At 58.9% G+C, this 26,283-nt stretch overlaps 2 protein-coding genes across 11 annotated transcripts; both read left to right on the top strand.

Annotated features, from left to right (window-relative positions):
• The first annotated feature begins 322 nt into the window (after nt 1–322).
• CARMIL3 (capping protein regulator and myosin 1 linker 3) lies at nt 323–17,234 on the top strand. 9 transcript variants are annotated; one of them, XM_032343869.1, is made up of 40 exons: nt 323–520; nt 2,048–2,142; nt 2,474–2,524; nt 2,629–2,688; nt 2,775–2,890; nt 3,096–3,193; nt 3,434–3,504; nt 3,603–3,676; nt 3,903–3,978; nt 4,062–4,150; nt 4,620–4,714; nt 4,943–5,029; nt 5,224–5,333; nt 5,470–5,547; nt 6,115–6,191; nt 6,273–6,377; nt 6,471–6,540; nt 7,008–7,089; nt 7,203–7,299; nt 7,461–7,515; nt 7,608–7,780; nt 7,986–8,054; nt 8,280–8,373; nt 8,459–8,557; nt 8,974–9,102; nt 9,277–9,390; nt 9,810–9,985; nt 10,791–10,878; nt 11,016–11,153; nt 11,435–11,498; nt 11,631–11,839; nt 12,224–12,327; nt 12,962–13,277; nt 13,643–13,771; nt 14,432–14,498; nt 14,600–14,689; nt 16,145–16,263; nt 16,348–16,528; nt 16,692–16,793; nt 16,907–17,234. In XM_032343869.1, exons 1-40 carry the CDS (start codon nt 481–483, stop codon nt 16,933–16,935), a joined length of 4,116 nt encoding a protein of 1,371 aa, XP_032199760.1. In that variant the 5' UTR covers nt 323–480; the 3' UTR covers nt 16,936–17,234. The 9 variants fall into 9 exon arrangements, 8 of the variants coding, with proteins under 8 accessions (XP_032199760.1, XP_032199761.1, XP_032199763.1 ...); XM_032343870.1 differs by having other exon boundaries at nt 16,910–17,234; XM_032343872.1 differs by having other exon boundaries at nt 16,354–16,528.
• A 1,655-nt stretch (nt 17,235–18,889) lies between these two features.
• CPNE6 (copine 6) lies at nt 18,890–25,844 on the top strand. 2 transcript variants are annotated; one of them, XM_032343877.1, is made up of 17 exons: nt 18,890–19,146; nt 20,496–20,667; nt 21,110–21,289; nt 21,673–21,747; nt 21,914–21,988; nt 22,150–22,233; nt 22,323–22,412; nt 22,769–22,873; nt 23,073–23,159; nt 23,379–23,438; nt 23,925–24,058; nt 24,140–24,194; nt 24,281–24,332; nt 24,635–24,768; nt 24,915–25,151; nt 25,352–25,526; nt 25,658–25,844. In XM_032343877.1, exons 2-16 carry the CDS (start codon nt 20,500–20,502, stop codon nt 25,487–25,489), a joined length of 1,674 nt encoding a protein of 557 aa, XP_032199768.1. In that variant the 5' UTR covers nt 18,890–19,146; nt 20,496–20,499; the 3' UTR covers nt 25,490–25,526; nt 25,658–25,844. The 2 variants fall into 2 exon arrangements, with proteins under 2 accessions (XP_032199768.1, XP_032199769.1); XM_032343878.1 differs by lacking the exon at nt 20,496–20,667 and having other exon boundaries at nt 19,053–19,146.
• The last annotated feature ends 439 nt before the right edge of the window (nt 25,845–26,283 follow it).

A 26,283-nucleotide genomic window follows, 5' to 3' on the forward strand; every position in this document is an offset into this window, starting at 1 on the left:
CCCGAGCGGTAAGGCAAAAGGAAGGGGCCTTGCAAGGATAACCCAGAGAGGGGTACCCAATACCACAAAGAAAAGAAATGGATTCTGCTCACGGTGCCCGAGGAGTGGATGGCACGGAAAGTGGACGACACCCCAGCCCGGGAGACGGCCCAGGCTCCAGGCGACACGCACCCGGCGTCGCAAGCGGGAGCGGACGGGAGGGGTGGGCACGAGCGCGCGCGGGATCTCACGCGGCTCGGAGGCGCGGCGCGCATGCTCAGTCCCGCACCTCTCCGGGCGGGGCGGGAGACCCGGGCTCCTGGGCCTGTTGGGGGGGGGTGGGGGGAGGAGCGCTCGCGCAGCCGCCCCTGACTGGAGCGGGCTCGGCGGCTGCTGCAGCGCTCAGCGCCCGGGCCCTACCGGAGCCAGGTCTAGCATGTGCCGTGGCTCCCCGGCGGCGGCGGCGGCTCCTCTGCAGCAACGGCAGCAGCAGCGGCCGCCATGGCCAAGCCCAGCGCGGAGCTCGCCCGCGAGCTGCAAGGTACGAGGCTGCGGTGGTCTCCGGGACGCCCCGTCCCGGAGCATCCCAGACCAGTGCGTTCCTCCCGCGGTACACCCCATTCCCGGTGCCTCCCCCAATCCCCTCGCCGCGTGCCTTCCGACTCCAGGCAGCCCCCTGCCCCTGCATCCTAGCTCGGGGTATCGCTGTCCCCGGAGCATCCTCGGCTGCTCGCCTCGCCTCACCCTGTCAGGACCTTCCAGTTCCAGAGCCTCCCGTCCCGATCTTCGGTGACAGGTGCAGTCCCCTGACGCTCCCTAGGGCTGACTCTCATTGATCCTGGCCCATCCATCGGTGAGGTGTCCAGTCTCTCCTCGGGGGAGTCCCCGGTTCCCCGCCGGGCGGGGCCCGGCCCGCCCCGCCGGGCCAAGGGAGCTGCCCCGGGTCCTGACCGCCTCCTGGCTCCGCACCCTCCCTCCTCCCGGCCCCGCCCCGGAACTAGCCCTGGGAGCCCCTCCAGCAGCCCCGCAGCTCCCAGACCAGTGGGGCAAAAAAGGGAGTCGGGAAGAGGCCCGGGATTGGAGCTAAAACCAAGAGCAGGGTCTCTGCAGCTCGCCTCCCAGAGCCCCCGTCTTAGCCTGCCCCTTCTCCCTACTCACGCCCACAACTCAAGGTCTCTCCCGTTTGCATGGCCAAGACCCGACCCCCCCAGCACTACCACAACCATCACTCGCCCCCTGCCCCAGGTGGGGGAGCACAGGCTAGACCACGCAGAAACCAGGACGTTCAAGGATACTCAGAGGCATGCTGCACCGTGGCAGTTTCCCATACCTACACACACACAGACACACACACACACTCACTCACTCACTATCAGATGTGTGTGTACACACATCTTTAAAGAAACGGCACCCCCACCACACACACACACCCACACACACACTGAGATATCTGGATGGTTTTGCTAGGAACTGGGTACTGAGCTCATTTAAACACTAACTCCTCACAGCCACCACCACTGCCACCCCCCAACGCCCCCCACCCCCCCACCCCCGCCTCCCACCCCTACCCCCTACAGCAGAGCTGTCTTTCACAACTATAAGCACAGCTCACTCATTCACCTATCCACTCCTACCAAGGCCACACACAGGCTCCCTGGTGTCTTCAGAAGGCAGGCACACATCCATAGTAAAAGGCAGATGCTCACAGACCACCCAGAATATAGTCAAAGGGACACCCCCACGCCCCCACACACTGACTCACTATGTATGTGTCAATGGCTGCTGGAGTGCATGGGTTGGAAAAATCCTTCACACCCTCAGAAGTGTAAGACACACCCTCCCACAGACAGTGTCACTCAGCAACTGTCCCCGGACTCAGGAACATCAGGAGCCAGAGTTTTCTCCACACCCACCCCTCCTCTCCAATAGGAAGACAGAAGCCACCCAAGAAGGAAAGCTCTCTCTGTTTATTTCTCCTCTCATCTGATCCCACACCTGGAGAACTCTGGGGAGGTAGGGGTGGCCAGGGTAAGGCGGAGCTCTGAGCAGGCCCCCCACCCACCCACAGACAGCATCAGGAGGTGCCTGAGCCAAGGGGCTGTACTCCAACAACATCGGGTGAAGCTGGAGACGAAGCCCAAGAAGTTTGAGGATCGAGTTCTGGTGAGGGCACTGGGCTTGGGCTGGGGAGGTAGGGGCAGGCAGAGGGGGCCTAATCAGGGAGGGCTGGGCTGCTGGGAACAAGGAAACTGGGAGGCAGGGTAGACTGGGCATGGTGGGGGCACAGAGAAGACGAAGCCTAAGGAAGGGGGTGGTCTGGACTGGGTGGATGTCCAGGATCCCAGGATGGGGCATGAGAGAGAGGGAGGACATCTGGAGCAAAGGGCCACTGCTGACAGGGGTTGCACACAGGCTGAGGGTGCTGAAGCAGGACAGGAGGCCTAGGCCTCAGGAGCCACCATTTGCTGCTGATGTTCTTTTCCTTTCTCTGAAGGCCCTGACCTCCTGGCGCCTCCACCTCTTCCCCCTTAAAATCCCAGCCAAGGTGAGATGGGCTGAGGAGCAGGGGTGCACCCATCAAACTCCCTCCAGAATCAGGCAGCCAGGCCCTAACCTCGAAATGAGCATCCCTGTGCCCCCCACACACAGGTGGAGAGTTCCTTCAATGTCCTAGAAATCCGAGCCTTCAACACGCTCAGTCAGAACCAGGTGAGTGGCACAACTTGGGCCCTGCTCTTGGGGCCAGCAGGAAGAAGGAGTTGATGTCTGAGGCCCTGGTGCTCCCTTTCCTCCAGATCCTGGTGGAGACGGAGCGTGGCCTGGTGAGCATGCGGCTGCCATCGGCTGAAAGCGTGGACCAGGTGACACGACACGTGAGCTCTGCCCTCTCCAAGGTCTGCCCTGGCCCGGGGTGAGTGGCAAAGGAGGAATCTCTCAAAGGATTAAACAACGAGGAGAATTCTCCCTCCTTCCCCTGGCCCTGGGCTCCCAGATCACTGAGGAGAAGAGCCCTTATGTCCCCACTGCTGCCTCTTCCCGGGGACCCAGAAGCTATAACAGGGAAAAAATTGACAACCTCTTTCCACCCCTGTCTGGGATGGATGCTCATTTTCCAGGTGTCTAATCCGGCGTGGAAATGCTGACACCCCTGAAGGGCCCCGAGACACATCCCCCAACTCCGAGACTTCCACATCTACCACTCACAGTGTCTGCGGTAAGCAGGGGCAGACCTGATGCAAGTGGAACCTCAACACCCCTGCCCTTGTCCAGAGTCCTTTGCACCTGGGTCTTTGCCTGCCTTGAGGACTCCATAGCTCCCAGACCTCAGAGGTTCATGGTGTCGTAGGAACCCAGGACACTGGCCACATAAAATGACCTCGACCTTTCCTTGAACCCTAAGCCTGTTCCCCATGCCCTTACTCCTCATGGAGCCAGCTCATGTCCTGCCCCACAGGTGGCTTCTCCGAGACCTATGCTGCCCTGTGTGACTACAATGGGCTGCACTGCCGTGAGGAGGTGCAATGGGTACGTTGGGCAGGGAGCCGGCGGGTGGGCAGGTGGGACCCAGAGGGAGAGGGCAGAGGTGGTGGGGAGCAGGTATGAGCCAGTTCCACCTCTCCAAGGATGTGGACACCATCTACCATGCTGAGGATAACCGGGAGTTCAATCTTTTGGATTTCAGCCACTTGGAAAGCCGGTAAGCAGATGGAGCAGAGACTCAATCCCCCCACCCCGAATCCTTCCAGCCTCAGCCTGACCCTGGCCCTTTCAGGCTCTCTCTTCTAGTCCTACCTACAGCCCCAGCTCTATCTTCCCAACTCTACTGCCCCTTGTCTTCTACCTGGCTAGACTTTCCCAGCCCAATCACCCCATCCCTAGATTCTTCTGCTCACCACTTTCCTGCCCCTTCAATCTGCCCACAGAGACTTGGCCCTAATGGTGGCAGCCCTGGCCTACAACCAGTGGTTCACCAAACTCTACTGCAAGGATCTGCGGCTGGTAGGGACTAGGAGGGGTGGGAGGAGGGGCCAGAGATTAGCGCCCACTTGGCTCCTGATCGGAAAAACCCCCTCTGTCCTTAGGGCTCTGAAGTGCTAGAACAGGTGCTACATACCCTGAGCAAGTCGGGGAGCCTCGAAGAGCTGGTGCTGGACAACGCCGGGCTTAAGACGTGAGGCCAGCCTCCTCCCTGGGCAGCGGTGCCCCACTGATGTAGTCTTAGAACCTCAGAGCATGATACAGGCCTCCATGCTATCTCCTCCAGCTCCTCACTTTATAGAAAAGGAGATTTAGGCCCAAAAAGGACACACAGAAGTTTATGGTCAAGCTGGGACTCAGACCTAAGGCTCCAAGTACCCCAGCTTCATGGCCTCTCCCAGTATGCTCCCTGCCCCATCCCCTTCTTCTAGCAACTACCCAGCAGGGGGGCTCTGCTCTAGCCTCAAGGACCCAAAGCTCGGCTTTGTCTTGGCACAATTTCGCAGGTCCTTCGGAGTGATGACAAGCTCCCTGGCAGGCCCCAATTTGGTCCCCACCTGTGGGGGCCTCTGACCTTTGCAGCCCCATGCAGGCAGGCAGGTGGACGAAGAGGGGAAGCCCAGAGGCTGGGACAAACAAATCCTTCCTCCCCTTCCCTGAAGGGACTTTGTCCAGAAGCTGGCCGGGGTGTTTGGGGAGAACGGGAGCTGTGTGCTGCATGCCCTCACTCTGTCCCACAACCCCATCGAGGACAAGGGTGAGCCCCAGCCCTGAATCCTACCCCCACTGCAACACAGACCCCTGTCCTCACCCAGAGCCCAACCCGGGGCTGAACAGGGGCTCTCCAGCCTGATGCCAGCCCTTACCCCAATACTGCTGTCCTTGACCCCAGGCCTGTTCCCACATCAAGCCCCCACCCTGACTCTGCACCCCCCGGTGCCCACTGCCAGCCCCTCGCTGGCCCATTTCTCTCTCCACTCCCCAGGCTTCCTCAGTCTGAGTCAGCAGCTCCTCTGCTTCCCCACTGGCCTCACCAAACTGTGCCTGGCCAAGACTGCCATCTCCCCTAGAGGTACTTGCACTAGGGGCCCTGACCTCTGACCTCTGCTCCTCCTCCAGAACCCTCCAGAGACTTGTGTCCTAGAGGTGTACTAACACACTCACATAGCATCCCAGGGATCTGAGGGAGGGAAAGCCACATCGTAGGGTGGTGTGTCCAAGAGGTGGGGATGGAGTCCAGTCCAGCTCAGTGCCCGCTGTGCTCAGGGCTCCAGGCACTGGGCCAGACCTTCGGGGCCAACCCAGCCTTTGCAAGCTCCCTTCGATACCTGGACCTGAGCAAGAACCCTGGGCTGCTCGCCACAGACGAGGCCAATGTGAGTCCACAAAACAGAGCTCAAGCCCTGTGGAGGCAGGCTCAGGCTTCAGGACCTGGGCATCTCTGCCCTATAGTTTGGGGGTGGAGGAGTTCTATCACCTGTTCCCTGGCAGCCCCTCTGTCCTTGTTCCCAGGCCCTCTACAGTTTCCTGGCCCAGCCCAATGCTCTGGTGCACCTGGACCTGGCAGGAACTGACTGCGCCATTGACTTGGTGAGGGTTTGGTGATGGGAGAGCCAGCCTGAGGGGATTTAGGGAGGCCAGCGTGCGTCCCTGCCTCACTGCCCGTGCCTTGAGTGGGCAGAGCTGGTGGGATGACTCCAACTTCAGCTGAATTCCAAAGCAACACCCACAGCTCACACCTGTGGGGCATGCTGTCCTAGTAACTGCCCAAGGTTGTACTGGCTGTGCCTAAAAGCTGGCCCTCCTTCCATTCCCCAGCTGTGCACCCTGGATAGGGTTGAGCCCTTCAGGAGCTAAGGATTTTCCCTCTCATTTGAACAAGGCACCTTAGGAGCCCCTGGTAGCCCTCGCTTTACATTCCCTGCCCATGAACCTCTCCACCACTCCTGGGGGTCAGGCAGGGAGTAGACTCACTCTCCACAGAGGGGGACACTGAGACGTTAAGAGGCAAAGTGGGCATTCACAGAGGGGCTCACACAGACTGCCTGTTGAGGGTGATGAGCCAGGACCTTGACGGGGTGGGAGGGAGGAGTCCTTGCCAGCCACTCCCAACACCCCTCTCAGCCTCTGTGAGACCCGCCATGTCTCTCCCCACAGCTTCTGGGAGCCTTGCTCCACGGCTGCTGCTCCCACCTAACCTACCTCAACCTGGCACGCAACAGCTGCTCCCACAGGTGGGAGCACAAAGGCTGCAGGGAGGGATGGGGTGAGCTGTCAGCATCCCCCTCCCTTGCTGACCCCAGGAGTCTCCGCAGGAAGGGCCGGGAGGCCCCACCAGCCTTCAAGCAGTTCTTCAGCAGCGCATACACACTAAGCCACGTCAACCTGTCGGCCACGAGGCTGCCCCTGGAGGCCCTCAGGTCGGGTGGGTGCAGGGTTGGGGGCAGTCCAAGTGGGAACTGTGAGAAAAGAGGGTGGGGATAGAGGTGGGCCTGCTGACCTTCCTCCCACAGGGCGCTGCTCCAGGGCCTCTCCCTCAACAGTCACCTCAGTGATCTGCACCTGGACCTCAGCAGCTGTGAGGTGAGCCTTCCTTCCCCCAAGGCCCCTGCCAGTCCCCTACCCATCGCCCCACTGTTCATTTCTCTGACCTTCCTCAGCCCCTGGCTCCATCTTGCCTCTGTGCCACACCGCTGTGGCCCTTGGACCTGACCACACCTCCACTTTCGCTTCTTAGTCTGCGGTCTGTGTCCCTCTTTTCAGAGGTCATTTTCAGCTTATGGTCTCCCCACTGAAAGCTTTGGGGTGGGAGATACCAGATTTTCCCACCAGAGGGCAGGAGAGAGCTATCTCCAGAGTCAGGGCCTGGAGATATTTCTGGCTAAAGGGAGGGGAGAGAGCCTTAAGAAAGGATCTGGTGTGGAGAAGGGGCCTCCTGATTTCAAACCTGCGACCTAGAATGTCCTTGAGTCCTAGTGTGACTACTCTAGTTTCTAAGCATTAAAGGTGCCCTCTCCCTACCCCTGCTTTCCCCACCGTGTTCCCCGCAGCTCCGCTCAGCAGGAGCCCAGGCTTTGCAGGAGCAGCTGGGGGCTGTCACCTGTGTGGGCAGCCTAGATCTGTCGGACAATGGTGAGTAGGGGCACTTTCCTTCCTGGGGACTAGTGGGGCATAGAGGAGAACCCCTGAGGATACTCCAGTGAGCCTCAGGCCTCAAGGCCAGACCTCTCCCATCTGTTGGCCAGGGTTTGACTCCGACCTCCTGACACTGGTGCCTGCACTTGGAAAGAACAAGTCCCTCAAGCACCTGTTCCTGGGCAAGAACTTCAATGTCAAGGCCAAGTGAGGCCCCCTCCCCTAGCCCCAGACCTCACTCCACCATCCACATACCCTTTTGGCTCACTGTATTACCTCTGGCCCCTCCCTGCTCAAGTCACCTCTGCTCCTCTAGTAGCATGACCCTAGCCCCCCCCCCTCCTGCTCTGAGCTCTGACTCCCCACAGGACCCTGGAGGAGATCCTCCACAAGCTGGTACAACTGATCCAAGAAGAGGACTGTGTGAGTGCCTAGGCCTGGGGGTGGGGAACCCATGGTGACAGGGGCTGCAGGGGGTGCAGGGACTGGGCCCAACTCTGCTCTTGCCCACATAGTCCCTGCAGTCGCTATCGGTAGCAGACTCAAGACTGAAGCTTCGAACCAGCATCCTTATCAATGCGCTGGGCAGCAACACCTGCCTGGCCAAGGTGGACCTGAGCGGCAATGGCATGGAGGACATCGGGGCCAAGATGCTGTCCAAGGCCCTACAGATCAACTCCTCCCTCAGGTGCAGCACACAGCTGGCCCAACCTGGGGCCCCAGCCCCCACCCTCATCACGCCTCCCTGCTTGCCCCGTTGCTCTGTATTCCAGCTTCCTGGATACCCTCAGGCCCGGGGTCAGAGTCAGCTCCATCACCCAGGAAAGAAGGGAGGACTCCAGGGCTTGCTGCGCGAGGGAGGGGTCACCAGCACCCATTCACTCTCTCCCTAGAACCATCCTATGGGATCGGAACAACACATCTGCCCTGGGCTTTCTGGATATTGCAAGGGCCCTGGAGAGGTGAGCAGAATGGGGCTCTGCCTTGACCCCAGCCCCAGCCTCTGTGGGCCTGGACCTTGGGCCTGGACCTGCTACAACAGCCCCTGCCCCAGCTTGCTCAACCTATTTGCACAGAAACGTTGAGAAAGGCCCAGGGTGAGGGAGATTGTCAGCAAGGGGGATCTGGGGAGCAAGGGCCCTTCCTCACCTCTCCCCTTACCAGAGCTGTGCCACTGTGCCCCACAGCAACCACACGCTCCGCTTCATGTCCTTCCCCGTGAGCGACATCTCCCAAGCCTACCGCAGCGCCCCTGAGCGCACGGAGGACGTCTGGCAGAAGGTAGAGGCCTAAATGGTGGGGGCAGGACAGCAGAGGGAAGGGCCCACATCCCAGGCCCTAACGCCTCCCAACCTGTCTTTTCCAGATCCAGTGGTGCTTGGTGAGGAACAACCATTCCCAGACGTGCCCCCAGGAGCAGGCCTTCCGGCTGCAGCAGGGCCTGGTGACCAGCAGCGCCGAGCAAGTAAACATTTCCCTCTGGGCCATGTGGGGCATGCGTGCGGCACACGGGGCTCGGGTGTGATGTGATAGAGCATGGCACGCCAAGGGGGCGGGGCATGAAAGAGGCATCCTGTGGCTGTCATAACTGGACTCCGCATGCGGACGAGCAAAAGCACCTTTGTGGTCTGGCATCAGACCTGAGAGAACAGGTGGGGGGCCCCAGACAAGCGGTGTTCAGGACTGCGGGAGTACTCTTGGAAATTCAAGGGCACCCCAAGAAGAAGAAAGAACAAGCCATCCAGAGACACCACTACCCCATCAGTGCCAACAACAGGAGCACTGCCCCAGGGGACCCAGAAATGGTGTGTCTGGGGTCCCACCTGGGAAGATAAAGGTGCAAGGAAACCCCCCCTGACACTTTAACTGGCTGTGCTCCAGATGCTGCAGCGGCTGTGCGGCCGAGTGCAGGAGGAGGTTCGGGCCCTGAGGCTGTGCCCCCTGGAGCCTGTGCAGGATGAGCTGCTTTATGCTCGGGACCTCATCAAGGATGCCAAAAACTCGCGGGCGGTGAGCTCTCTGCAGCCCTACCCTCCGGCACAGACCAGGAGCCTAGGAAAGCTGGCCACACTGCCCCACGAATATCTGGGCCCTGACCCGCATATCTGCCCTCCCAGCCCAGGGCCCCCTGGGATGTGGTCGGGCCCAAAACTGGCCCTCTGCTGATAACCCTTCCTTCTGCAGCTGTTTCCCAGCCTCTACGAGCTGGGCCACGTGCTGGCCAACGATGGGCCTGTACGGCAGAGGCTGGAGTCAGTTGCCAGCGAGGTGTCCAAGGCCGTGGACAAGGAGCTGCAGGCAAGTTCAAACTGTTGACCAAGGCTCAAAGCTGAGGGCTGAGGTCAGCACAGGGAAATTACTGGGGGTAAGAAGGAAATGCAGAGTTGAGGCCACTGTACTTCCAGTGTGTCAGGCTAGAAAACAGGGTTTGGATTTTTTTTTGCTATCTTCCTCTTGGCCCCAACTCTGACCTCTCCTCTTTGGACTCTAATCCTTGGACTGACTCTCCCCCGTCCATACGGTAGGGTGGAAGGGACACTGGCCAGGATGTGGGGAAGCCTGAGTGTCCCAGGCTCTGCCTGGTAACCAGCCCTGGAACATTGGTGGGTCCCTCAGTCTCACCAGAGGGAGCTGGAATAGACTAGAGTCTCCTCCGTTGTGGCACCAGCCTGACCCTGCACCCCTCCGGGGCTCTGGCCTCCCTTCCCCCACACCAGGTGATCCTGGAGTCGATGGTCAGCCTAACACAGGAGCTATGTCCCGTGGCCATGCGAGTGGCAGAGGGGCACAACAAGATGCTGAGCAATGTGGCTGAGCGCGTCACGGTGCCCCGGAACTTCATCCGAGGGGCGCTGCTGGAGCAGGCAGGACAGGACATTCAGAACAAGCTGGAGTGAGAGGCGGAGGGGGTTGGCACTGGGACGGGGCTGGATTTGGCCCAGAGCACTTAGGGACTTGGGGCCCAGATATCAGCAATGAATAATGAATGGCACAATCTCCATTACAAGGGATAAATCTTTAACTAACTGCAACCTTGCTATTTAGGGTCTCACTGGTCTTTGCCCTAGAAATCTAAGTGCTGAGCCTGGGTTTAGGAGCCTGGCAGTGCACACACAGGTGTAAACACACACACACATAGTCACATGTGTGCACTAAGAATCACCTCCCAGAAACAAAGCACAGCTTCCTGGGGGGCATGGACAAAATTGATGAGTAGGGGTGCATGTTCTACACTCTGCCCCCCCCAGAGTTCTTGTTGCCAACCCCCCAGCCCCACCCAGAGCTCTCATTCTGAGTGCCCCCACTCACCAAAGCAAAGGAAAATTATTACACATACATGTGAAATAGCCATACTCAAGAAGAACCAGTTTCTGTGCTTACAACAGAGACCAGCAGGGTTTACTCAGCACCCCAATTTACCCAGCTCTGTTCTACTGGAACTTCAGGAGTCTGGTGTGGAGCCCCCTTGCTCCTCCTCCTTCTCACTTCCTCTTGGTGCACCCTCCCAATCCACACACACCTATGCTGGGGGTCAGTGGGTGGGATGGGACATGCCTTTATGAGACATAAGGGAGACCTAAGACACCTCTGTGGATGGCCAGGCCAGCTGCCCAGTCCCTTAGGCATCCGGGGAAGGGCAGGGCCAAGGCTCAGGGGCCACAGAGTGGGTAGCTGAGCTGCCCCACCTGTGCCCACAGTGAAGTGAAGCTCTCAGTCGTCACCTACTTGACCAACTCCATAGTGGATGAGATCCTACAGGAGCTGTACCACTCCCATAAGAGCCTGGTAAGGCTTCTGAACCCCAGCCAGGCTCAGGTACACCCCCACCCGACATCATCCCATCTCCCCCAAGCAACCGTCTCCCATAGCCCTGGAAAGTGGACATCTTCCCAGGGAATTGGTTCACATCTGTCCTTCCCCAGGCCCGGCACCTGGCCCAGCTAAAGACACTATCAGATCCACCATCGGGGCCAGGCCAAGGGCAGGATCTGTCTTCCCGGGGCCGAGGCCGGAACCATGAGCATGAGGAGACCACAGATGATGAACTCGGGACCAACATTGTGAGTTCCCCACTCCCCATTCCCCACCCTGAACTAGGAACCTCCAGAACACTGTTCCCTTCCCTTTCTCTGGACTGCGCTGTCCCCTGTCACTGGGCCTGGTCTCATCCCCCACCCCAGTCCAGCCTCGCCTCTACCCTGATCCCAGTGCCTCAGCCACACAAGGGCAGAGAGGCAGGAGTGGGGGCTCTAAAGAGACAGCTTTATGAGGAATAAGAGGCTTCATGTGAGGCTCCTGGAGACTTGCAGCCCGGGCCCACCCTTTGTCTCCATTTCTGCAGGACACCATGGCCATCAGAAAACAGAAACGCTGCCGCAAGATCCGGCCAGTGTCCGCCTTCATTAGTGAGTCCCCATCCTCCAATCTGATGCCCTCCAGATTCCCTTCTCAGGCCCTGGTCCCTGTTTAATTCTGCTTACCCACCTGCTTTCTCCCTGGACCTCCTGCTGGTCCCTCTAATGCTGCTGTGCCCACAGGTGGGAGCCCTCAGGACATGGAAAGCCAGCTGGGGAGCCTGGGGATCCCCCCCGGCTGGTTCTCAGGACTCGGAAGCAGCCAGCCCACCGGTGGTGGCTCCTGGGAGGGTCTGTCCGAGCTGCCCACTCATGGCTATAAGCTAAGGCATCAAACACAAGGCAGGCCCCGACCTCCCCGGACTACCCCTCCAGGACCTGGTCGGCCCAGTGTGAGTCCCTACGTCCTCACAAGAGGACCAACTTCACTTAGCAATGCCCCAGCCAGAGGTTCTAGCTTTAGGATCCCAATGCCGGAAACATTAGCCTTGGGGGATCAGGCAGGGGCCCCAGTAGGCCACCAAAAAGAGGATGGGATTATCCAGTTTTCCCAGATAGGAAATTGCTGTCTGCCAGATAGTGGCATTTCCCATTTGGGTGAGGGACAGAGCCAAGAGCCACCAAGCTTAGGAAATTCCCAAGTGAACTGAAGTCTCAATTTCCATGGGGCCAAGAAGAGGCAAGGCCAAGTCCAAAGGCAAAGACCCTGAGTGGATGGGGGCAGCGGGGAGGACTTCCTGATCCAGATGAGATATCCTCCAGGACGTTCCTCCCAGCAGGTGCCAGTGACTGGGACTCGTCAGGAGAATGGGATGGCTACCCGCCTGGATGAGGGGCTGGAGGACTTTTTCAGCCGAAGGGTCATGGATGAAAGCTCCAGGTGTGGCATCTAGACACAGTCCCATTTTCTGCAGGCAAAATCCTCCCAGTGGTCACAGAGGGCCTATTCAATGGCAGTGTCCCAAAACCAGTCTCTCTGGAACATTTCCCCACGTTCTCATCCTTCCCCACCCAGCCCTTACCTCCCATGTTTCCTGGCTCTCCTCAGGACAGCCGGCAAGGATGGGATCAGGGTGAACCACCACAATGGGATGGTGGGGACAGGGTGGGTGGATGGGGTGGCAGCAGTTAGTAGAAAGAGGCCCAGAGGGTATATTCCCTGTCCCAGTCCTGCAGATCCCCCAGCACTGGTCCAAAAGAAACGGAGTCACTTGGAGAAGCTGAGAGAATGATGGGGGGATGGGGATGCCTGGGAGGAAGGAGTTGCTGGGCAGATGGGGGGAAGGAGGCCGCTGGAGGATTATGACAGGGAAGGTGAGGACACCATCTCCCCTGAGAAGGAAGTGGAAAGGATTACGGGGCAGCAGGAGAGGCTGGGTGAGAGAGGAAGATGGGAGGTTTATCAGACCCAGGACTATACTAACACGGCACCAGCCTGGACCCTGAGTGAACTCTGCATCTGGCATTTGCATCTGCCCAGGGCTTTGTCACTAATTCACCCCAACCCTGCCCAGCTACCCCCGGACCCTTCGGACCCTGCGGCCAGGCCTCTCAGAGCCGCCACTGCCTCCACTCCAGAAGAAGAGGCGCAGAGGCCTGTTTCACTTTCGCCGGCCCCGGAGCTTCAAGGGGGAGAGGGGGCCAGGGTCCCCCACCACTGGTCTCCTCCTCCCTCCACCCCCGCCCCCACCCCCAACTCAGGAGAGCCCCCCCAGCCCAGATCCCCCCAGCCTCGGCAATAACTCCTCCCCGTGCTGGAGCCCAGAGGAGGAGAGCGGCCCCCTCCCTGGATTTGGGGGGAGCCGGGGGCCTTCCTTCCACAGGAAGATGGTAAGTGAGGTGAGGTGCTGTATCCTGCCCAGTAGCTGTTCTGCACATAGCCCACCCACATTGCCCCGCCCCAGGCAGTTAAGGGGAGAATGCTAGGACTCAGGGTTCTGGGGAACTTCGGTCATCCCAGCGGCCCCGCGCCTTGAGCGGTCTAAGCTTGGTGACCCAGTGCATGCTGGGAGTGCTGCATGCCAAGGAGGGTAAAGGACGGACTCCTCAGAGGAGGGCTGGAGGGTCAGAGGGCTGGAGCAGGGCAGCCCCAGGGTGGGGGGCTTAGCGGGGCAGGGGCCCTCTCCTACTCCCTTGCTGCCCACAGAGCTGCTTCTCCATCAGGAACTGCTTGTAAACCTGAGGCCTTGTTCCAGGGCACTGAGGGGGCAGAGCCAGGGGAGGGGGGCCTGGCCCCTGGGACGGCACAGCAGCCAAGGGTCCATGGTGTTGCCCTTCCTGGGTTGGGAAGAGCCAAGGGTTGGAGCTTCGACGGGAAACGAGAGGTGAGGGGAGCCCAGGCACCTACTGTTCCTATGGATCCCTGTCTACCTTCCCTTCCGAGCCCCATCCCTGCTGGGCCAGCGGAGAGATTCTGGGCCAGCGGTGTTAGAAGGTGTGAGCTGCAGGTCTGCTCATTCCACACACTTGCCTGCCACGAAAGCCCAGGCAGGTCGCCTTACTGCCCAGAGCCTCTACTTCCTTGCCAAGCAGGCAGTCATAAAAATACTTACCTCTGGAGCTCCCTTTCTCAAACTTTGGTGACTTGATTACCACCTTTATGACTGATTTTTACCTTCCCCACATACCACCTGTATTACTTCGTTTATCTATTCTTTCAATCAACTCACCTTTTTAACTTACTCTGGTCCTAAGCATGATCGGTTTTTCAAATCATGGGTTTGTTGTACCAGTCATGGTTTGTTTTTTTTTTTCTACCACATAGAAAATAAACACAGAACTATTAAAATAACAGTACGTCCTTTGTGTAAGCCGTTTCTTACGCCCCTTGGCTGGTAGGGATGCCACTTTGGGGGGAAAAGGTCCAAGAGTCTAGGGACCAATGCCAGGAGAACGGCATGAGATACCCGAGCAGAAGTCCCTTGTTGACTGCAGCCCTGTGGGGAGGACACTTTTCTTATGATTTGACTCAGCTGTCCTTTCAGGGCACAGGCCCGGACCTGGAGGGCAGCGCCCAGGCTTGGCAGAAACGGCGCTCTTCGGACGATGCAGGTGAGAATGGTTGCCCTCACTTCCTCTCCTTGGGCCCTCTCTCAGGGGCCCCTCCTAATGTGTCTCTCCCTTCCCCCTTTCCCATCCCCTCCACACTCCAGGGCCCGGAGCCTGGAAGCCCCCACCACCACCGCAAAGCAGCAAGCCAAGCTTCAGCGCCATGCGCCGAGCAGAGGCCACATGGCATATAGGTATGGAACACCTCTTCCTGCCCAGCCACACTAAAGACCCAGGGTGTGTCCAAAGACCCAAAAGCCACAGCCCCTGTGTTGGGGAAACTTACAACCATGATGGGGCAGTGAGGAAGTCACAACAGTACAAATGTTTCCAGATATTTACAAAGCCATATCCAAAAGAAACAAGCCAATCCAAAGCAAGTCCCACAGAACAAAAGTGGCTTTGCCAGCAAGGATTAGGAGATAGGAACAATGTGTTGTGGATGGTTCCAGGGAATTCTGTGGGGCAGACGCCACCTCTGGCCACCAGCAGCCGAGAGACATCCCTATAAAGAAGGCCTCTCTCTCTCTCTGCACCTCAGCTGGGAAAGAGGGTGGGCAAGTACCAGCCGCGCCAGACCCACCTCAGACATTCCAGTCTCCTCCAAAAGTAGCTGGCCAGGGCATCCTCAGTCCACTCAGAAACGTGTCACAAGGAAGGGGCGTGAGCCATGTCTTGGAGGTCAGAAACCACAGGTGTCAGTCCCGGCTCAAGCACCACCAGTGTTGACCTTAAGCAGGTCATTTACCTTCTGTCTTCAGAACTCTGAAGGGACAAATAAATTATGATATGATGCTTGCTTTTTGTTGGAGCACTTCTCACTTAAGGAGCCTCTAAAGGAAAGGTGGTCAGCTCGGCATCAACTTAATTGCACACAGGCCTCAGATATGACCCCCCAACATCACTGACATGGACAAATCTCCCGATAGAGGTTGATTTTTGCCCCCCTACCCCACTCTCCTCCCAAGGCTAGGGCCCAAGTCCGTGGTGCAGAGCCTGTGCTCCTGGCCCTCCAAGGCTGTCCCAGCACTGAGGCCATCTTTGCAGATTATCCCATCCCACACACAGACCAGTTAAAACACCTAAAGGGAGGCTCCATCCTCATTTAGGAAACCACAGGAGTCAGAGGCTCCACTGTACACACCTGCCATCAGCACCCTGCAGGTCCATTTTACTCACACCTCACAAATACACACGCAAACAAGACCTTCCTAGTAGCCCCCCCACCCCCTGTTGGGCTCAGATTACGTAAAGCCACAGAGGTGGGGGAGGGAGGTGTGCGCCAGGGCATCTCTCCCCAAGGCTTTCACCATCTAAATCAGACTGGCAGACAGAGTCCTGGGAATGCCAGGCTGCAGCCTTGGCAGGGCCCTGGGGCACTGCAGGCCTGGATGGGCAGCCATGCCTGGGGACCCAGCAGTCCCTGGGCCCTGGCTTTGTCCCAGCAGGAACTGCTCTTGGGGAGGAACAGCTAAGCTAGAGCGCCCCCTCACCCCCACCAAGGTGATAGGCTCAGGACAATCTTGGAGTCCAAGGGCTGTGGAAACACGATAGCAGGGGTGGTGCAGGAGCAAATGGGCTTGGAGGGGGGAAAGTCCTGGCTCCAGAATGCCTTTTCCGGTAGCTTCTCCTCTGTTCCCATTCCCCAGCTGAGGAGAGTGCCCCCAACCACAGCTGCCAGAGCCCCAGCCCAGCCTCTCAGGATGGGGAGGAGGACAAGGAGGGGACCCTATTCCCAGAGAGAACCGTTCCTGCTAGGAATGCCAAGGTGAGGGCCGGCAAGGTGGACGGGAGAGGCCCTGGGATGAGGTGAAAAGACTAACTGACCCAGCATTTTTCCTTCTTCTGCCAGCTGCAGGACCCCCCTTTAGCTCCACGGCCCCCCAAGCCTGTGGCTGTGCCCAGGGGCCGCCGCCCCCCACAGGAGCCAGGGGGCAGGGAGGAGGCTGAGGCTGGGGGTGCAGCTCCCGGAATGAACAGAGCCCGGCTGAGGCTGGGCTCACACCAGGACCAAGAAGAGCCTGAGGTCCAAGGTCAGCCCCCTGGCTGGAGGGGGGTCGGGGTGCCTCTCGGACCTTGTTACCCATATCAGGACCCTCTCCCAGGCTTGGAATGAGTCACAGGCTGGATAGGCGCCCAGCCAATGAGCCCTACTCATGTGCCAGGCCTCCCTTGACTGTCATTTCTGGGGCCCAGATCCAGGCCGCCGGACTGCCCCCCTAAAGCCCAAGAGGACACGGCGGGCACAGTCCTGTGACAAGCTGGAGCCTGACAGAAGACAGCCCCCTGACCCCACAGGTGCCAATGGGGTGGGCGAAAGGGCAGTCCCCCTCTGCCTGACATGGCATACCCCACACAGAGAGGCTGGCTCTCCCTGCCTGGGAAAAAGGACTCACTGGATTTGTCCCCAGCAGGAACCAGTGAGCCAGGAACAGACTGACAGCCACAGCAGCACCCTGCCCAGCCCTCCTCTCGACATGTGCCTCACAAGGACTCGGACCCCCACCCACCCACCCCACCCCCCGCACCTCCAGGCCTTCTGCCAACCCATCCCAGGGGGCAGGATGGCAGGATGAGGTGTGGGGACAGCAGGTGGGGGACAGGAAGGGAGGGAGCGACCTGGAGAGAGGGAGGCCGAGCTTGGGGCAGGGCCGGCTCCTCTCCTGGAAGGGCGGATCTGTCCCTCTATCCCCAGGAACTCTCTCCCTCCTTGTATAGAATAAAAAAACAGACTCACTGCCTGCCTGGTCTCTGCTGTCTTCCCCATTCGCTGCCGCCACCCCCCACCATCTGCTCCCCCTTAGTGCTCAGTGCTTGGCCACAGTGGGGAAAAGTAAGGAATCCCCCACAGGGATGGGAATGGGACTCTGACAAAAGAAAGACAGACCTGAGAGATGCTAAACGGGAGGGTACTGAAAAATGCCCCCAAGCCGGGGGTGGAGGGTCATGTGCAGGATCTGGGCTGAGCTGGCTGGAGCAGAGACCAAAATGACTGAAATCAGTACCAGTGCGTGTTGTGGGGGATGTGCAGTGGGATCAGAAGACTCCGGTGTCCCAGGAGGAGACTGGGGAGCAGTATGTTGTGTGGTGTGTATGCAAGCTTACACACAGGCAGGCTCACGGATGGTGGAATTAAATGGTGTAGTGTTGTCTTAGGGGTACCATCAATAGAAACCTCAAAAGTAGAGTGGCCTGAAGGTAAACAGTAGTGTCTACAGCAGGAGATGATCAAATTAATTGCTTCCCATTGGTGTACTAACTAACACACACTACCTTGGCATTCAAGGCTATGTTCAGGGAACTCCTCCTCTGTGAAGCCCTTCCTGATGCCTTCCCCTGACTCATCTAAATTAATCATCCCTCTCTCTGACCCATTGCTTCCTGAACCACTCCATAATTTTGCACCCCTCACACTTCATCGCATTTGTGTGTTAGCCTATCATCTCTCTGTCTGTGGGTCTGTCTGTTCTCTGTAGAGGCACCTCTCACAGGGGCAGGAGCCACATCTCAATCCCCATGCAGCCCCAGCCCCTGGCACCCAGGGAATGTCCAACAAATGGCTGCTAGCTTAATATGTGAGCAGCTTAGAGGATGGAGGGCAACGATGTTCCAGTGAACCCTCTCGTGGACGCATCCCAGGTCACCATGAACCCAAATGTCTTCACTCATGGCATGCAGTTCCCCCAGCAATCTTTCTCTTTCCCTGGTCTCACTGGGGCTCGACTAACATCTTGTTACATCAAGATCTGTGTGTGACATGGCCCCTCCCACAAGGATGTGACCACAGAGGTTGTGGGAGGGGGGGCGCCACGGTGAGTCAGGGGCACTGAGAAGATGCCTTGGGAATCAGCCCTTCAGCACATCTACCTCCTGGCAGCCCCTGCTTCAGGATGGGAGACAGTGTGCCCTTAAGCAATTGCGTCCATTCCTTTGCGTGTCCCTGTTGAGAAGCATCTAGGGAACAGGACCTCCTTCTCAAAGCTGTGAGATTTAGCGTGGTATGGGCTGGTTTTGAAGGAGCACGTGAAGATCTCCATCCTGTTGTATTTGGGTTGGTGTGAATGAGTGTATGTGTGTGTGACAAGTATAGCCCCGTGTTCCTTGATGTGTTACTGTGAATATCCCCAACAGGCGTGATGTGGAGAGCGCTGTGCGACCGGGTGTGTTTCCGTATGTGTACCCATAGAGCTGTAATTGGCGTGGTGTCACCGAGAGTTTATGTGCTGCTGCCTGTGTGTGTCAGGATACGTGTGAGCCCATGACTCGTGGGTGCCTGTGTCTCCATCATCTCCTGGTGTGAATGTGTGTGTGTACGCCCTGCCACAGTGTGTGCAGGGGTGTGGGTGTGGTGTGAAGGGGAAGATGTGTGTCACTGTGTCTGTGGGGGTCCTGCCTCTGAGCCACCCCCAACCCGCCCTCCTCCCCCGGTTCTGTGGTTCCCTCCCAGGCAATGGCCCTGCCCCTCCCCTCTTCTCCCTCCCAACCGGTCTATGCGGGGGGAGCTGGTGCTGCGGCCCCCCCATCCCTCCCCATCCAGGCCCCATAAATAGCAGCAGAGCCGGAGCCGGAGCCGGCGCCAGCGGCTGGAGCAGCAAGGGAGTCAGGGCCAGGGCCAGAGAGCCGGAGAGAGGAGCCCCCGACTAGAGCCCAGGTGAGCCTACCCTTCCTCCCTAGCTCAGCCCCAGCCTGGCCCAGCCTGGCCCAGTCTCCATAACAACGTCTTCCCCAGCCCCCAGAGAGGTCTCCAGTCCTGCCCGATCCCCTCACCACCACATGCCCCTGCCCAAGTCAGGGACCCTGTGAGAATTGGGAGACTTGTGGCTGGAAGGCAGAGCTCCCCACCCACCCACCCAGACCCTCCCTCACATTTCCAGAAAGGTACGCGTTATGGGCGGGCGGGCGGTGTGGGGGGGGACCCAGCCAGAGAAGGGTCCCAGTTCTGAAGGAGGTACAGGAACTGGCACACCCTTCTGGATACAGACACACAGCTAAAGGACAGACACACAGGGTGGGGGCATTCAGACACACCAACGCGCACTCGCTTGGGGGAAGCACGACACGGGAGCAGACAGCCTCACCCTGTGATGTGGACAGACACAGATAGATGAACTGACCGGCCGTGAACTCGGGCCAGCATACCCCTGCCTGCTGCTGCCCGAGGCTTGGTACCACTGCTGGGGGAGGGTGGCATGCGTGCATCCCACGGGCAGCATGGAGGGGGCTGTGGCTCCCCAAAAATCCTGTCGCTAAGAGACAGTGCCAGTGCTGCCAAGAAGTGTGAGAACAGGGGAGGTGGGGAGGGAAGCGAGAGTTGTCATAGTGGGAGCCCCTGCCAGGAACCTGGAGGAGCGTTCAGCAGGGGCAGGGCTCTGCCTCTAAGCGCCCAAGCCCACCACCCCTCCCTTGCCATAAGCCACCCAGAAGGTAAGTGGGGGTAGGCGGAGAGGGACAGCGCCGCTGGGCATCTTACGACCTGCCCCCTCCTGCCCACTGCAGGCTCCGTCCCTGAGGCCCACCCCCTTCAGGCTTGCAGGGGCTCCTCCACCCATTTCCCCACCCCCTTGCCCCAGTTCAGCTCCCTCGTGCCAAGACTGAGTGCAGTGCTGGCTCCAACATCGGTCGGGAAATAGCAGAAGGTGCTGAGGTAGCAGAAAGCATGGCCCAGGATCAATCGATGGCCCAGGAGCCAAGACTGCCAGGAACCCCACACACGCCCCCAGCCCTCTCCAGCCCCATCCATACATAGTAGGCCAGCAGGGGTGACAGAGACACAAGGCAGAAGGCTCAAGTCCTCCACCCTCCCTGTTCACAGCTCCAGGGAAGCCAAGCTGAGAGCAGGGGCTGGGGGTTGAGTAGGGGGAGGAAGCAGGAGATCCGTGAGATCCTAGGGCCTCAGGAATCAGGACAAGGTGGGAGTGGGGCCCAGGTTCCCAGAAGACAGACCCCTCCCCTAGCAGATGTTCCTTTCCAGTGTCCAGGCCATCTGCTCTGTCCCCACAGTGACATGTCGGACCCTGAGATGGGATGGGTGCCTGAGCCCCCAGCCATGACACTGGGGGCCTCGCGGGTGGAGCTGCGGGTGTCCTGCCATGGCCTCTTGGACAGAGACACACTCACCAAGCCCCACCCCTGCGTGCTGCTCAAGCTCTACTCTGATGAGCAGTGGGTGGAGGTGAGAACGGGCTCCGGTCTTGTCTTAACTAACCTCCTGGCCTGGGAAGGGGGGTGCTGGGAAGGGGCAAGGAAAGCCTCACAGGGGAGTGTCAGGACCCTGAGGGGCCTCTTCTCAAGGTTGTGGGGGTGAGCCGGGAGACAGGCGTGCCATCATGACAAACACAAACCATTTTATAGCTTCCAAAGTCCGCAGAGTCCCAGAGGGTCCTGAGAGGGGCCGAGAGGAAGTGGCACATCTCCCAGAGACCCTATGGGAGCCCCCAAGGACTGATGGTTTAGTCAGGGGGCTGGCAGCGCCCTGAGCTCAGGGTTGAACCTAGCAAGGGAAGAGCTAGTGTCTGGGGACACGGGAGACCGAGGAAAGCTGGCATGAGCAGGGTGGTCACGGGCAGGGAGAAGCCGTCTGGGTTCCCAGAGGGCCCTCACCCCTCCCGCTGCAGGTGGAGCGCACAGAGGTGCTACGCTCCTGCTCCAGCCCGGTCTTCTCCCGGGTGTTGGCCCTTGAGTACTTTTTTGAGGAGAAGCAGCCGCTGCAGTTCCATGTGTTTGACGCAGAGGACGGAGCTACCAGCCCCAGCAACGACACCTTCCTTGGCTCTACTGAATGCACCTTGGGCCAGGTTTGCATCCCCATCCACCCCATCCCCATCAGCTTCCACCTCTGAAAGCCAAAATAACAGAGAATCAGCTCCAGAGTGAGATCATTTTGGACCCCATCTCCACCATTCCCTGGCTGTACAGCCTTGGGCAAGATACTTAACCTCTTAGTGCCCTCCTCTAAACAGTGCCTACTCTTCATGTTGCTGTGGAAACTGGGGCACCTAGGTGGCTCAGTTGTTAAGTGTCTGCATTTGGCTCATGTTGCTGTGGAAATTAAGTTCCACCCTAGCCCAAGTCCAGTCCCTGGGAGCACTCTAAGGACCCATGTGACCCTGTCCCTTGTTTCCTGGCCAAGGTAGGGGGGAAGTGTTACAGCTGGGGCTTCCTCCACTTCTATCTCCAGATCGTGTCACAAACCAAGGTCACTAAGCCATTGCTGCTGAAGAATGGGAAGACTGCGGGCAAGTCCACCATCACGGTAGGCAAGGTCACCTGTACTCCCCCTTGGGTGGGGCATTCAATGCCCCTGCATGGACATCCATGGTGATGTTATGTCCAGGACTGGCCCCCACCTAAGGGAAAGGGCATAAGGTGGCAACTTTGGATGGTAGAGGGAAACCCTGCCACTTGTCTCTCCCTTGCAGATTGTGGCCGAGGAGGTATCTGGCACGAATGACTATGTGCAGCTCACCTTCAGAGCCCACAAGCTAGACAACAAGGTTGGAGCCCCAGAGTCTGGGCCCCCATCTTCCTTGTTAGAGAGCCCAGCCCCCTCTCCCCCACAATCAAGACAAATCAAGGCTGCTCCCCCTTCTCAGTGTTAGCCGCCTCCCGCTACAGACCTCACTGCACTCACCGGTCCTTTCTTCTGCATCCCCAGGATCTGTTTAGCAAGTCTGACCCTTTCATGGAGATCTATAAAACCGATGGGGACCAGAGTGACCAGCTCGTCTGGAGGACTGAGGTTGGTGATTGGGGCTGTGGGGAGGGGGAAGGAAGAGTGGAGTAGGGGGATGTGGCTAGGAGGTGACCAGCTCTCCGGTGCCTCTCAAGGTGGTGAAGAACAACCTGAATCCCAGCTGGGAGCCATTCCGCCTGTCCCTGCACTCCCTGTGCAGCTGCGATGCCCACCGGCCTCTCAAGGTGAAGTCCCTGCCAAGCAAGGGCAGCCTATGGGAGCAGGCAACCTCTGTCTGAGACATTGCCCCTGAGTGTACCAAGACCCTCTCTCTCCCCCATGTGTTAAGTCCTTCCCACTGTGGGGTAAAGACCCAGTCACAGCTCAACGTTCCCACTTTGCATACCATTTATCAAGACCAAAGTCCCTGTCAGATGGAGCCAAAGAATAAAGTTCAGCAGCTAGCCTCTTTGGGCAGTTGAAGATGTCTGTCTGGGCCCAGGGACTGTTAGCCTCCGCCTCCCTCATTCCCTCGCCCTGCCCCCCAGCAACCACTGCAAAACAACCCTGACCCTTTCTACTACCCTCCTCGCCTTCTCAGTTCCTGGTGTATGACTATGACTCGAGCGGGAAGCATGACTTCATTGGGGAGTTCACCAGCACTTTCCAGGAGATGCAGGAAGGAACAGCAAACCCCGGGCAGGAGGTGCCACAGAGATCCCTGGGAGAATTCTGAGAGGGTTGAAGAGCCTAGTATATGGGATGGGGGAAATGATGGAAAGTAACTGGGCTCAGTCTAAGGAGGGAGCCCTTGGGGTCTTGGTCTGGGAGGCTCTGCTGGAAGGGAGAGAAGGGGTCACCTGCTGGAACTGTGACTCTGGGCTTGTGGGGTGTGTGGGGTCTAGATGCAGTGGGACTGTATTAACCCCAAGTACCGGGACAAGAAGAAGAACTACAAGAGCTCGGGGACTGTAGTACTGGCGCAGTGCACGGTAAATCCCAGTGCCCCCCCTCACATTGGACCCTCAGATTCAACCCTCCCCTTGTTTCAAAGACCGGTTTCTCCTCTTCTGAGAACGGAGAAGGCTTGCCCTATCCCATCAGGAACTTCAACTTCAAAAACCTCCCCTCCCCTTCCCCCTCACTGAAACCCCACCCAGCTCCCTCCTCAAACAACCATCCTGCTACTTTACCTCTTCCCCTCCTGCTAGGTGGAGAAGGTGCACACCTTCCTGGATTACATCATGGGCGGCTGCCAGATCAGCTTCACGGTAAAGGCCTGGGAAATATGAGGGTCACAGGCAAGAGGTAGGGGCTAAACACATAATGACCAGAGGAGCCCCAAATCCCCCTGTTCCTCCCGGGGCCTCTCATGAGCCTCAGCATTGTTATTTTGTACCCCTTACCCCACTCCATGATGAGGCTACCTGTGAGCTTGACTGGATTTAATTTATTTTTTTAAAGATTTGATTTATTTATTTGACAGAGTGATCACAAGTAGGCAGAGAGGCAGGCAGAGAGGCAGGCAGAGAGAGAGGAGGAAGCAGGCTCCCTGCGGAGCAGAGATCCTGATGCGGGGCTCGATCCCAGGACCCTGTGATCATGACCTGAGCCAAAGGCAGAGGCTTTAACCCACTGAGCCACCCAGGCACCCCATCGACTGGATTTAATTTAGTCCTCCCTATAGACCCTAGCTCTGAGCCAGCCCTCAGTGAGCTCTCATGGATGCAGTGTGACCCTGTCCCCACGTCCACCAGGTGGCCATCGACTTCACCGCCTCCAATGGGGACCCAAGGAGCAGCCAGTCCCTACACTGCCTCAGCCCCCGCCAGCCCAACCACTACCTTCAGGCCCTGCGCGCAGTGGGAGGCATCTGCCAGGACTATGACAGGTAGGAGGGAGGTAGGCAGGGAGGAGGGAGGCAGGTAGGGAGGCCTTGCCGGATAGGCCCCACAGCCTTCTCTTCTCCCAGTGATAAGCGGTTTCCAGCATTTGGCTTTGGCGCTCGAATCCCCCCCAACTTCGAGGTAGGCTGGGATTGAGAGGAAGGGAGAATTTGGTGGGAGAGTAGGCAGAAAACCATCTTCTAGCTGCTCTGGTCTTATTCTCACAGGTGTCCCATGACTTTGCTATCAACTTTGACCCGGAAAACCCTGAATGTGAAGGTAAGAGGGCAGATTTTCGCCAGTCCCGCCCCACCCCCATACAGCTTGCACAGCCTGTACAGCCTCCTGCAGGGGCACAGGCTCCATCCTCATGGGCCCAGCCCCCCCGCCCATCTCACCACTCAGCTCTTGTCCATCTGGGACTCCAGACCCCTGGCCCAGCATCGGACCAGCCAACTCTCCTGCTTAGTAAGGAACTTAGGGGGCCAGGCAGCCCTGAGACAGGCAAGGACCGTCTTGCTTAAAGTGTGTCCAAAAGGGCTCCCTGCTAATTTCTGCTGGCCTCACCCCCTCGCCTACAGAGATCTCCGGGGTCATCGCCTCCTACCGCCGGTGCCTACCCCAGATTCAACTCTACGGCCCCACCAACGTGGCCCCTATCATTAACCGCGTGGCCGGGCCAGCTCAGCGCGAGCAGAGCACCGGCCAAGCCACGGTGAGGAGGCGAAGCAGGCAACCAGGCTCTGCCCCCCTGGGTGTCCTCAGGTGGAGCCGGGGCCAGGGCCTGGGCTTGGGGTGGGTGCCAGCGTCCTTGCACACAGAGCCTACCCTTCCTCCCCTCCGCCTGCCCTCTGCCCTCAGAAATACTCCGTGCTGCTGGTGCTCACGGACGGTGTGGTGAGCGACATGGCCGAGACCCGCGCAGCCATCGTGCGCGCCTCCCGCCTGCCCATGTCCATCATCATCGTGGGGGTGGGCAATGCCGACTTCTCCGACATGCGGCTACTGGATGGTGACGACGGTCCCTTGCGCTGCCCCCGAGGGGTGCCCGCGGCCCGCGACATCGTCCAGTTCGTGCCCTTTCGGGACTTCAAGGATGTGAGTGCCCGGCGCCCCCTCCCGGTCGTAGGACTCCTCAGTTCCTCAAGCCCTCAAATCAGACCCTTCTCTCCCATACCGGATTGATGGCTTGCGAAGGACGCTGGAGCCCAGCGGGCCGCCCCCCTCAGGCTCGTCCTCTTGCCTGACCCCGCCCCCACCCTCCGGGCCTGCTAAACCCGTCCCCGCCCCATTCCCAGGCTGCACCTTCTGCGCTTGCCAAGTGCGTCCTGGCTGAGGTGCCCAGGCAGGTGGTGGAGTACTACGCCAGCCAGGGCATCAGCCCCGGGGCTCCCAGGCCCTGCACACCGGCCCCGACCCCCAGCCCTAGCCCGTGACTGCCTCCCTCCGGACCAACGCTCCCTCAGCCTCTCAGTGAGTCCGGGGGTAGGGGGGCGCCCAAAGCGGTGGCGGCGGGGGGTGCAAGGTGGGGCTTGGTGGAGCATATCCGGACTTCGTGTGGTGGTGTAGGGGACAGTGCTTATGACTATCCCGCCCTGTCCCAGGTGCCTGTCCTGACCCTTGTGACTCAAGTGACCAGTGCCTCTCCCTCTTGGACCAGCTGTGACCCCTAGGTCCTGGAAGTGTGTGGTGAGCCCTGCTCTTTCTCTCCAGGCCCCATACCCCTCAGCCTTGTGATTTTCTTCAGTGATCCTGACTTTCTGATCATTAATAAAGGGAACCACTCCTAACACCTCAGTCTCTATCTATCATGCCCCAAATGCCCATGAATGGTCCATAATGCCCACCCATCCACACACACCATTAAGAAATGAGGACCAGCACCTTTCGGATCTGAGCCAGAGCTCCCACAAAGCCTGGGATCTCAGCGGTTTCACCCTAGCTGTGTGCCAGTGGGATCCAAGGAGCCCCCCTACCCTCACCTCCCAACCCCAGGGGGCCCAGCACCATGGAGGTTAATTACCAGAGATGGGGGGTGGTAATGAGGGGCTGTCAAGGGGGCAGGTTGATCCCCTCTTACAGCTGTCTCTAGAGAAGCCCAGCTGAGTCCCCCAGGAGCTTCACTCCAGCCCCCACACAGCTGTGGGGCAGGCCGAGCAGGGGTGTTGGGGGGACAGAAGGAGGGCAGCAGGTCTGTGAGTGGATTATGAACACAGAGGGGGCATCTGAG

The sequence above is a fragment of the Mustela erminea genome, chromosome 5 (assembly GCF_009829155.1).
Source record: "Mustela erminea isolate mMusErm1 chromosome 5, mMusErm1.Pri, whole genome shotgun sequence".
In the NCBI taxonomy this organism is placed as follows: domain Eukaryota; kingdom Metazoa; phylum Chordata; class Mammalia; order Carnivora; family Mustelidae; genus Mustela; species Mustela erminea.